This window comes from Pelophylax lessonae (assembly GCF_965119305.1).
Source record: "Pelophylax lessonae genome assembly, chromosome: 5".
NCBI lineage: Eukaryota > Metazoa > Chordata > Amphibia > Anura > Ranidae > Pelophylax > Pelophylax lessonae.
In genome coordinates, this window is record NC_138772.1 from 385989436 (window position 1) to 386001782 (window position 12347).

The 12347-nt window shown below is 39.5% G+C and overlaps 1 protein-coding gene across 2 annotated transcripts in view; it reads right to left on the minus strand.

Annotated features, from left to right (window-relative positions):
• Positions 1 to 522: 522 nt before the first annotated feature.
• Positions 523 to 12347, minus strand: part of RAB12 (RAB12, member RAS oncogene family) — a 52483-nt gene continuing 40658 nt past the window's right edge. Inside the window, exons 4-6 of one of the 2 annotated variants that reach the window (XM_082259617.1) lie at positions 8728 to 8817; positions 5129 to 5233; positions 523 to 1598 (exon numbers count right to left, since the gene is read on the minus strand). In XM_082259617.1, coding sequence (XP_082115743.1) covers positions 1485 to 1598; positions 5129 to 5233; positions 8728 to 8817 — 309 coding nt within the window. In that variant the 3' untranslated portion in view covers positions 523 to 1484. The remainder of the gene's footprint in view (positions 1599 to 5128; positions 5234 to 8727; positions 8818 to 12347) is intronic. The other variant, XM_082259618.1, reaches the window with a different exon arrangement.

The following is a 12347-nucleotide window of genomic DNA, read 5'->3' on the forward strand; positions in this document are numbered from 1 at the left end:
ACTATATTTGTACTATACACCAGCGGTTCTGAATGTGTATATATTCAATTGGGTATAAAGCAGCAATTTTCATGGCCCTGCCCACTGTCTAGAAATTAGGAATTGTTATTTTTGGGATATGTAATGGCATGAGACATGCAAATATCTTCTGTTCTAAGAAGGCTTTAGTGGGCAATGTACTAGAGTAAAAATTATCACGAAACCCAATTTTAGTTGGCAGCAGTTTCTGCTGTAAATATAAAAAAAATATATAATTTTAATTATGTTCTAGGCATGTTTTGAAAACCAAGGCATAAAAAGAACACAGGCATTCATAAATAAAAAAAAAGTTTATTTCACTTCATTAGTTAGAAATATGATCTTGATTCCACAAGGACACATTATCCAAATGCATTATCTGCTACGGTTTCCCCATACTGTATTATACAGTGCATTGAAATAGAGAGATATCAAATACAGACTTCACAAAACCACCATGATTAGAAGAAGTGTGCCATTTAGGTGTATGTTATGTCTTTTCACCAAAACAAAAAAAAAAAACCCTCCCATAAAAATTGGCGAGGTCAAATTTGCAGATTAGTAAGTGAATAGAAAAAATACATTTTCAGTCTTGTTGTGATCCATTCCTAAGTGGAAAAGCAGTCTTTTTTCAGTCAATACATCCACATAAGTCCATCTTCTGATGTGTGCAGTGAAGTCCCTACAAAGTTCAAAAACCAAATACCTTTTATGCTTAATCAATTAAGCTTTAATCCCACACAATGGATCCTGTGCCAGAGGGACTTAAAAAAAAAAAAAAGGGGGAAACTGACAGCTCAAAGTGTAAACCACTAAGAGCAAATGCAAAATAGTGGAACAGAAACAGATCCTTCAAACTATTTAGACGTTAATAAATACTTCAAATAAAATAAACTACTGGAACAAACATTAATAATCGTGGCAGATCCAGTAATTCTATAATGCTACAGATTAAAAATAAAAATTGCACTGTATAATAAACTAAATATAATACTGTATATGGAAGCATTTTATGGAGACCTTAAATATTTAAATATTTTGGAGTGATAATACATTTAGCAAAGCACCATATATATGTCTAGAATTAAAAAAAAAAAAAATAAAGAAGAAAAAAGTTTGGTAGCTGGCAGCCTGATTAAACATTGGAGCAGAAAATGCCATTATTTCAACACTAAATACTACACAACTAGTGGAGCCTGAATTAAAGTGCTTTGCAGGAACCACTGCAGTACAGCGCTTACAATGGGCCAATCTCTTTATCCAGAGGCCATTGACATTAGTGTGCAAACTTCCGACTGTGAAAAAAAAGAAATGCTTCCAAAATGCAGACCTATTCTCCATTTGCTGCTTATGTATTTACACATTTTACTGAGTCAGAAGTGCAAAATGGGACCTTCCATATGATTGTATAACAGAGCACAGGGGCTGAGTGTCACTGTGCCACTCTGTCAGGGCACAGAAGAGAATCAGCAGCACCGGACTGGAGGTCGAGGTGGAGGCAGTTCTGGAGGAACTTCAGGCTCTGGCTGTAGAGACAGGATGCTGTTGGAGAGCTCACTCCGCATTATATCCAGAGGCATCTGAAAGAGACACAGATGTAAGTATAATCATTTTAACTCATCTTGTCATCCAAGTACATCAACCGAGAAGAACAAGTTAAAACCAAACCTGTAAAACCGTTCAGCAGAAATAACAGGGCATCGGGAATGTATTCACAGTGCTTCACTTTTTCCACATTTTGTTAGGTTAGAGACTTATTCCAAAATTGATTAAATTCATTATTTTCCTCAAAAATCTACAAATACCTCATAATGACAATGTGAAAGACATTTGTTTGCAAAATCCAATTGTTACAGGGACAGAAAGTGAGGTGAAATCTTCTGAACAGGGGCACAGACAGCAAAGCAAGTGTTACAGGAGTGTTAACCCTTCCCTATGCTATCCAAAGCCTAATTTTTTGGGCTGGAGTTGCACTTAAAAAATTTATTTTTTCTTACACAATGCAGATTAACCCCTTAAGGTCCACTGTGAGTATAACAAACATACTTTACTGCATACGCAGACTTGTTTTACTGTTGTGGGTTTAGGAACACTTTAGGAACAAACCTAGAGAACCTATCTTGTTTGAAACCTGGTGACTGTCATTGCTGATGGGGTGACAATCCTCCACCCAGCCAATACTTTTCCGCTGGGTGGTATTTGTAGGGTCACCAATGGCTCAAATTTGTGCCAAATCAGCAGGAATCAGCTGTAATTTTGAGCAGTCTATGGCCAGCCTTAAACATAAGACAATTGGATTTTGTTTTTTAATCACAATTGCTCACATACTGTAATATGATGTACAATAAACCGCAACCTTTTTACCTCCCAAACAATATTAAAGCAACAGAAAAACCAAAAGGAAAGATAAAAAGTGATATAACCTAGAGAATGACAAACAATGTATACAGCGTTTGGATGGGAGACAATTACAAGGTGACTAACCAGAGATTTCATTATTAAAATATTACATTTAATATTAAAATTACAATAAATAAATTAAAATAAATATGCTGAGAGAAAAAGGAGTGCAGTCACTGCTAACCTGTCATGTTCCAAAAGGAGAAGGAGATCAGCAATAGCGGACTACTCGTTTCTCCCACCACAGGTAAAAACAATAATTTCTAGTGGGGAAACCTATGTTTTTTACCCAGGGAAGAAATTTTGCCATGCATTGTAAGCAGGTAAAGTAGAAATAAAACAAATACTTTGATCAGTCTGTGAAATAGTTGTTCTACCCATATATACTGTATCCATTTTCTATCACTATCTTTTTAGAGTAATAAACTTATAAATTAATAGCAGTAAATGATCAATAGATTTCCAACCCAGCCAATTTATACTCCTATTATGATTATTTCAATTAGATACACTGCACCACAATATTAACCTGTGTCAGGGAAGAAAGTTTCAACTTAACAGTGCGGTTGTAAAAACCATACCTGTAATCATCCCTTGTCCTCATCTGAAGTTGGTATCCAGCTAAAGTACTTTGCAAGTTCTGGTTTTCTGAAGTTGATATTTACTAGCGTTGCACTGATACCGATGCTAAGCATTTACACGAATACTTGTACTCGTGCAAATGCTCCAATACTAGAACCTTCAGACTCTGTTCACATCTGCGGGCCCAAACACACCTGAACCAAACAGCCCGTACATATGTGAACAGGCTGTAAAAACTCAATGAAACACACATGAAAACTGATAGGAAACTGATGTGTCTGCAAGTGAAATCTGTGCGGTTTTCCCATAAAATTTCCATGTATGGTGTGAACGAGCCTTAAAAAAATGTCACATGACACTAAAAATACATTGCTCAAAAAAATTAAAGGAACACTTTGAAAACACATCGGAGCTCTATCCTGGATATCTATACTGATATAGACTGGGTAATGTGTTTGGAGCAAAAGGATGCCACATAGTTTGATGGAAATGAAAACTATCAACCTACAGAGGGCTGAATTCAAAGACACCCCAAAATCAAAGAGAAAAAAACGTAGCAGGCTAGTCCATTTTGATGAAATTTAATTGCAGCAACTCAAAATGGTACTCAGTAGTTTGCATGGCCCCCCATGTGCTTGTATGCATGCCTGACCTCTTGGGGGCATGCTCCTAATGGGACGACAGATGGCGTCCTGGGGTATTTCCTCCAAGATCTGAACCAGGGAATCAATGAGCTGCAACCTGGCGGCGTCAGATGGACCAAAACATAATGTCCCAGAGGTGTTCTATTGGATTTAGGTCAGGCGAGCGTGGGGGCCATTGAATGGTATCAATTCCTTCATTCTCTATAAACTCTCACCACATGAGGCCGGGCATTGTCGAGCACCAGGAGGAACCCAGGACCCACTGCACCAGTGTAGGGTCTGACAATGGATCCAAGTATTTCATCCCAATACCTAATGGCAGTCAAGGTGCCATTGTCTATCCTGTAGAGGTCTGTGTGTCCCTCCATGGATATGCCTCCTTAGACCCACCACCAAACCGCTCATGCTGAATGATGGGACAGGCAGCATAACATTCTCCACAGCTTCTCCAGACACTTTCATTTTAATTCTTTTGAGCAGTGTAGGTATCGGTAATCGGCATCAGCGAGTATTTGAAAAAAGTGTCTGTACTCGTACCTAAAGAACTGGTATCGGTGCATTCCTAGTATTCACATAAGGTTCAGCACACCCACCACCCATCCATGTGATAATGAATTGGCATTCAGCACTACTTTGTGGGCGACAGAGTGTCATGTGTGCCGCATAAAAAAAGCATCAGTTTTTAAAGAGGCTATGTTGCTGCTTGATACATGTTAGTTTTAGCAAATAGTATTAACATTTTTCACACCACATAAGTACGACCAAAAGAAAAAAATTTGGACATCAAAGTTTTTAATGCAAAGGGATATTGAAGTTTAACAGAAAAACTAGTGAAATGATAAGGAATGACTTTTGCACTGCCAATCAGCTGTTCTTGGTTGTGGAAACAATTCTAAAGCCCCCCACAGACTGCTCAAAATTTGAGCCATGGTTCACCTCTGAAGCCCCACTTAAACGATGAGCTGGGTGGAACCTTTTTGGCCAAATGGTAATTGTATACTATCAGATGCAGTAATGTTTGGAAGCTCCTTGGTGTTTAACAGGTGCTGTAGCTGCATGCATGCAAAAATCAGACTGTGGAAATTCCTCCCATTACATGGTTAGAGCCAATAGGGAAATCAAACGAATGAGAAAATCAATCCATGTATGCTTCCCCCAAGTGTTTTGTGGCTTTTTGCAATCTTACAGCATCATCCCCCTCACTCCGCCTTTTTGCATGACACAAAACTAATTTCAAGTGTTTGGGAAGGGCTAATAGGGCAACGTTACTGATCCTCACCAGCTCACCAGTGAGAGGCTTTACAGTTTGTTTCTAAATCTGTGAAACCTCCTTTAATATAATACAAAGTACAAGCATGAAGTGTGCAACAATGATACAACCTATAGAAATATGTAGCATGACATTGCTATAACATACTATAACATTTATGTGACATTCTTTATAAATATCCATTGTGTGTTTCTAAAAAGGAATCGGTAAGTACCTTTTTTAATATGTCATCAACCAATTTCAAAAAAATTTCATCTACATTAAAGTTGTCCTTGGCACTTGCTTCACAAAACCGCATGCCAGTGATCTGCTGTGCGAACTACAAGATAAAAACAGAATTTATATGAAAATTATAATAAAAAAAAAAAAAACCTGTAGAGAGTAAAGTATGAAAATATAACACAACCAATCAGTTCAGGAGCTGTGACTTATTTGAAAAAAGTCAGACAGTTCCATAGTACATTAGAGAATGGGAAAATGAGCTTGGTTGTAACCTTTTGGAGAACATGACTGCAAAAATTACCAAACTGACCCACACATTCTCTGTCTGCCCCAGGATACTGGAATCTTGTTTCAAAGTTTAGACGAGGTGGTATAAGGTTTCTGGACAAGTTGTCTTGCATTTATCCTTCAGTGTCCGCACATTGCTGGAGAGGATGAGGACAAAGGGGAACATTCCTACATATTTGGAGGGACTGCCCCCATAATAAACCATTTTGGGCAGAGGTCCAGAGCTATACCTGCAGCCATCGAACACCAGTTGGAAGATGATCCTCTTCCTGTATTTTTTAAAGTGGAAGTAAACTTCCATCTCTGACTATTACCTCTAGGCTTACCTATACATAGTTTAAATATCTTCCAAACATGCAACATTTAGGAGATATTTACTGTACACGCAGCTAGTGACATCACTGGCGCATGCGCTTTGAAGGAACGGCAATCAGGGCCGTTATTTCAGAGCCCTGTGCTGTAAATGGCAGCTTCTGCGCGCATGCATGGGAGTGTCATCATCACGTCATCGGCCAGTCACAGAGTGGGAGTCCGCCAACTCAGAAGCAAGACAGGTGAAGATGGCAGCGCCTGCAGCTCTGGCATCTCGGTGCTGGATGGGCTTCGTTTTAAGGCAAGTTTAACATATTGTGCTAGTAAACTATGCATACTAGCACATTATGACATTACCTTGCAGGGTAAAAAAAAAAAAAAAACCTCCAGCGGTTTACAACCGCTTTAATGCTGCCCATTTGCCAGTTGGTAAATATAAAAGGCCCTTGATACCCTACCTCCTTAACGCTAGCAAGAGTCTTATACCCTTGTATTGGAAATCCTCAGGAGTTCCCACGTGGACTGATTGGCTCCTAAGGGTAAAGGAAATCCAATCAGCAGAGATATGGAGGTATCAATGTGAAGATGAATACTCTCAGTTTTACAAGATTTGGGCATTGTGGATTGATTTTACCACCTCTGATAAGTACAGGCTGGATGGTGTAGGTTTCTTGAATGTGAATACAGATATGCACACTTTACTTTGTAACATAGCTCTTCATGATATTTCACTGGGGACAATTTGAAATGCTTTAAATGCCTTATAAGCTGTGTTCATCTCTCCTCCCCTAGGTGGTAGGAAGGATTTTCTATGTTCTGGGTTCTTTTTCCTTCTTTATTCCACACTTATTTTTACCTTTCCCCCTTGCTCTTTTCCCCAACCCTGCTCTGTGCTTTTTTGTCTTCTTTGACCCAAGTAGGCTCTGGTATTAGGCCCTTATTTGGGCCTTCACTGTCCTCTCTTTGCTAGCCACTTGCACTAATTTGTATCGACTGCTGTTATATTATGCTCCTGGGTTATACAGGACATTTGATTTTGGCAGGTCAACATGTCTTTGAGACCAGTTATTTTTTATGTTACTAGAAGTATGCTGGAGTCTGATATGATTACTGACTCACTGCTAGGTTTTCTTTATGCCTATAAAGATTAAAAAAATAAAAACAGTGGAGGACTAGACGGGGTCACGGAGAAGTTGAGTGGATTGACTACAAAGTACATAACTTCATGGTCTGGGCTACCCAAGTCGGCTAGCTGCAATGCACTTCCAGGACTAGCAAAAGCTTATGCAAGCCTTCATAACATGTTACACCCTGAACATGGGTGTAACATGTAACTTGTTATGAAAGATGAACTTATCCTTATACAAAGTTTAAAACCCTTTTGTTAACTAGCAGCAGGATCTGCTTCTTTTTCTCAGTTTAGAAGAGGGGTGCAGGCTTTATGCCTGCTCCGCTCTTTGTTAAAGCCTGAGTATAGGATCCATTCACACTTGTGCGATAGGTCATGGGACTTTGATCAAAGTTGCATGACAAATCGAACCTCATTCTTTTCAAAAGCACCCGTTCAAATCAGTGCAACTTAAAAAAAGTTGCATACATTACTTTGGTGTGACTTTTGATGCGACCTTGATTCATAGAATGTAAAGGTGGATCAAAACCGCACCAAAAGTTGCTCCGAAGTCGCACTGTAAATCGCGTGACTTTGGAGACATGCTGGGTTGAATGGAGTCTTAATCAACAATAAAAAAAGGCATTACGTACAACAAATGTGATGTGTCCCTTGTGTTGCTGGCTGGTGCTTTAGTTGAAATATTCTATCTTCTGATCCCACCCACCTGCCGCAATATTCCAGTGCGGCGGCGTTTATAAAGCCTAGGGATCTGTCACATGTACTCCTACCTATGCCCACCTTCTCCAATCATAAAAGCTGTACTAGAACTTCTATGAATTAAAAAGATTAAAATAAACTATGCATTGAGGACAGGTGAATAAAAAGGTCTGCCTACGTCATGCATACATTGTTTTTGATTTATAGAAACTATAGTACAGCTTCTAGGAATAGAGAAAGTGGGGCAGAAAGGGCGGGTGTAGATTTGATATGACAAGTCTCTTGGGTCTAATAATCCTGAAGCACCAGATCTGACTAAGTCATCAGCACCAGAAGACACACGTCATTGATTGTATATAATGTCTTTGTGCTGATTTTTAAAAAAAATTTTTTTTTTTTTTTTTTTTTACTAATTTTCAGCTTTAATTTCCCAGACTGTTTGACACTTGGGACAGTTGAAAAAGTCGACCAGAAGTGAATCACACTGGATCAGGAAAATTAGCAATATTTTTTATATCTATTCAATTTAAACCTTATTTTTTTCCAATTAATTTTTAGCTAATTGAAATCTACAGCTAAAAATGGAGCTGAATAGGAGGTCTCCCACTACATGCTAGTGATATAGAGTAGGTTTTGCGGAGCTAGATTTACACTACACATCTGCAATTTCCAGCATATGGTTAGTGAAGATGTTCTGGATAGCAGGTCTCTAGAGATGTTGGCAGAAGTTCATTAGGAAACAACCTGATTGCTGAAAAGCCTTTTTTCTGGACACAGATTCAGCACACAGAGCATATCTGATTGTAACACAGCCTGTGCGGGCATTGCTGTGCCAAGCTTTTCTTTGTCTCTTTTGGACACCAAAAGAGAGCTGGATGAACATTTAGAACTTCACCTGCAGACTTTTTCTTAGTAATGTATATCCCAAAACACTAATTATCACCCAGCATTCGCCTGTCAGTATAAAAAAAGTGCTAAAACAATAACTTACACTTTCTCTAAGCAAAACATAAAATCTGACTGCAGGATGTACAAATCCACTTGCAGTTTAACATCAAGTACAATAAAAAAAATTGTGAGATCTAATAAAATCCTTAGCATGGATGCGATTTGTTTAATAGTAGGCGTTTTGTGGTTTGATGGAGTTCCTTTGTGCCGCTTACCTTTTCTCCTTGCTGCCGGGTAATTTCTCGGTTGCTTTCACAATCCAGCTTATTTCCAACTAAAAGAAGTTCTGCGTCTTCAGAAGCATACTGGATGAAACAAAGGGAATCGCATTTATTTTTACAATACATTATGAATGTCAGAAGTTAAAAAAAAGCATTTTCCTTATTTTTCTGTATAATAGAACGAACACAGACCCTACTGTGCTTTTACATGCTTCCATATTTTTCTTTCATCTTGTTGTCAAAGTGGATCCTGGCTGGAAATACGTTAGTCTGGCAACATCTAAGAACCCACCGATATACCAGGACTAGAAGGTGCACTGCTTTTTAAGGCTGGATCCAGATACTATTTACAAGGAAGCACAGGGGCTGTGTGCCTGTCAGTCACACGTCACATCCTCTCTCTACTGTGAACGCGGAACAGTTGATACAGCTCACTGTTGCTTGTAAGTGTATTTCTCTTGAATAAAAAGTCTTTGCACCTTATCAGAGAGCATTAGATCTCTTTTACTTTCCCCTATGCATTTATGCCTGGTGTGGACCACAAGTGATCCAGTGCTGGCCCTGGGAATATCCTTTCAGCTCCAAGTGTATACCTGCCCATCGATACATTAACCCTTAAAAGGGAACTGCTTTATCTGACTCATTGGTGACTCTAGGGTCAGATGGGAAGGTGAGAGGCTTGAATACTTGGTGGTGGATTAAGGAGCACGTTATTCCATTTGATTTTTCACAGAGGTGTATGAGACCGGAGTTTTTTTTTTGGATTGACATTTGGACACTAGGACTTTTTGCACTTCTTCATTTCCAGTATCTATTTATTCACATTAACTATTATGGGTTTGTATTAAAAATTTCTTTGAGGACATATTTTGGAGTGATATTTTGATTTTGTGTCGCATTTATATCACTTATAACATTCATTCACTACTAAAATGGCGCAGCACTTTTTGTTATTAATGTTTAATTGGGAGTGAAAACACCCTGAGTGAAAGCAGCTGGAGTATATTTATTTATACATTTTTTTTCACTAATTTGCACATTTAGTGCCGGTTCACACTAGTACGACTTGTCAGGCGACTTGTCAGCCTGACAAGTCGCGGTCTGTCACAGTCCATTGTGTGGTACGGGAACCGTTCTAATAGAAGCGACACAAGTCGCTTCGACTTAGAAAAAGTTTCCTCTACTACTTCGGGGCGACCTGGAGCGACTTGCATAGACATTCATTCTGTGAAGTCTGTGCAAGTCGCGCAGAAGTCGCGCTGCACGCGACTTCACAGGTCGCCCCCGAAGTCGTCCCGCTTCAGTGTGAACCGGCACTTAGTTGCGCTGATAGTTTTTTTATTTATAATAATACACACACACAATGGCACTTTTGCTAGGAATCAGAAAGCCTTTTGTGATAATAATTATCAGCATAAGTAGCTATATTACAAGGGGGCATGACAGTTTTCTGGAAATGAGACTGATGTACAAAACCCCAAAATACTGCATAAGTTGGCCATACTCCAGCTGAATTTTGTTCAAACGTTTGTATGGAAATTGAGAAAAATTGTTTCTCAGAGCATTAAGTAGTACCATTAAGGCAGGGCTTGACAAATCCCATGCGTCAGGTCACCATGGGGACTAGAAATTGTATAATGGCGCCTGGGCTTTTGTCAGCTCAGTCACTATTGCAGAGATGCACAATTTGTGCCCCCCACTATGTATCCCAGGCTCTGCCTGCCCATTTGTGGGCCCAGCAAGGGCATAGCAGGTGCCGCAGGGTAGAGGCGATTTGTAGGACGTCACTTCCGGGTCCCCGTTGACAGTTTCTCCTGCCAACATGGCCAGGAAAAAATGTAATGCAGTGCGATCTGCACTGCATTGCATTCAGTAGAGCACAGGGGAGACGCTGCAAGTCTCATTAAAGAGGACCGGTCTCCAAAAAATCATCACATAGGGGACTTTTTGTCCCCTATGTGATGTAAAAAAAAAAAAAAAAATGTAAGTTTCACCCAAGCACATAAAATCCCCCCCCACATATACGCATGTACTTGGAATGCCTACGCATGAAAACGGCAATTACGATACACATTACATATTGCCGAACACGCGCACAAACTGGCTCCTAGATTCAAAGCGAATTTGTCAAGCCCTGAAATTTGGACTAAACAAATTTCGCATAAAAACCCTGAAAATGTTTTTCGACTGCCAAATTTCGGGATGCACATGTTCATTACTGCAAGTTCAATTTTGCCCCAAACAAAAACCACATTACACAGCTAAAATTTTGTTTAACCGCTTCCATACCACGCAAATTCTGGCAATTTTCTCTCCTACAAACCCTAGGGAATAATATGGTGGTCATTGCAATTTTTTTTAGGTCACATGATATTTGCATAGCAGTTTTTCAAACGTAATTTTTCTGGGAAAAATAACACTTTCATAAATTAAAAAAAACAAAACAGTAAAGTTAGCCCAATTTTTTGTGAAAAATGATGTTAGAAAAAGTAAATAGATACCCAACATGTCAAAATTTAAAATTGCACACACTTGTGGGATGGCGCCAAACTTCGGTACCTAAAAATCTTCATAGGCTAGGCTTTCAAATTTTTTACAGGTTACCAGTTTAGAGTTAGAGAATGTCTTGTGCTAGAATTATTGCTCTCGCTCCAACAGTCGTGGTGATACCTCACATGTGTGGTTTGAACATCGTTTACATGTGTGGTTTGAACATCGTTCACATATGCGGACGCGACCTACTTATGCGTTCGTTTTGCGTGTGAGCTTTATTTATTTATTTTTTCTTTTTATTGTTGATTTTATTTTAATTTTTTTATTTTTACACTTCCCTTTAAAAAAATGTTTTTTGATCACTTTTATTCCTAATGTAAGCATCCCTTGTAATAGGAATAGGGCATGAAAGGTCCTCTTTATGGAGAGACCCCAGATCTCTGGGGCTGAAAAGCCCAAGAAAAAAAAAAAAAAACGATTTCAGGCTTTCCAGCCGAACACACGGCTGGGTTTACAACTGCCGGGGTCGGGCGTGACATCATAACGTCGTGCCCGGCCTTCAAGAGTCACAGAGATGACTGGGGAACATGTGGTCGTGGTCCACGGTCAGCTCTATGGTAAACTTCCGTCGCTGGTGGATTCCTTCTCTGGCTCGCTGATTGATACAGGCGAGCCAGTAGAAGCACCAGAGGGCGATGGGGGGGGTGGTTGTCCCCTCCCACCACCTGAAAACAATCAAGCGGCTGCACTGCCACTTTGATTGTTTTTACTGTGCAGGGAATCGCTGGCAAAATAAAAAATAAATCTGAATGATGCCTGTAGCTGCAGGCATCATTTAGATATCGCCAAATCTAAGGACGTCATATGACGGCCGGCACTATGGAAGTGGTTAAGAAAAGGGTTTCAATTCTAACAACCAGATTTTGTGGAAGGGATATGTTGGAAAACCAGCATCTGCTCAGCGCTTGCAGACAATGGCTGCAAGCGCTGATCTAATCCCTTGTGATGGTACAGCATTCTGTCAGTTTTTTTTTTCGTTCAACCCGCTGGCTGAAAAAAACAAAAAAACAAATGGCAGTGTGTATCCAGCTTTAGAATGTTCTCTAGTACTGGCAAAAAAA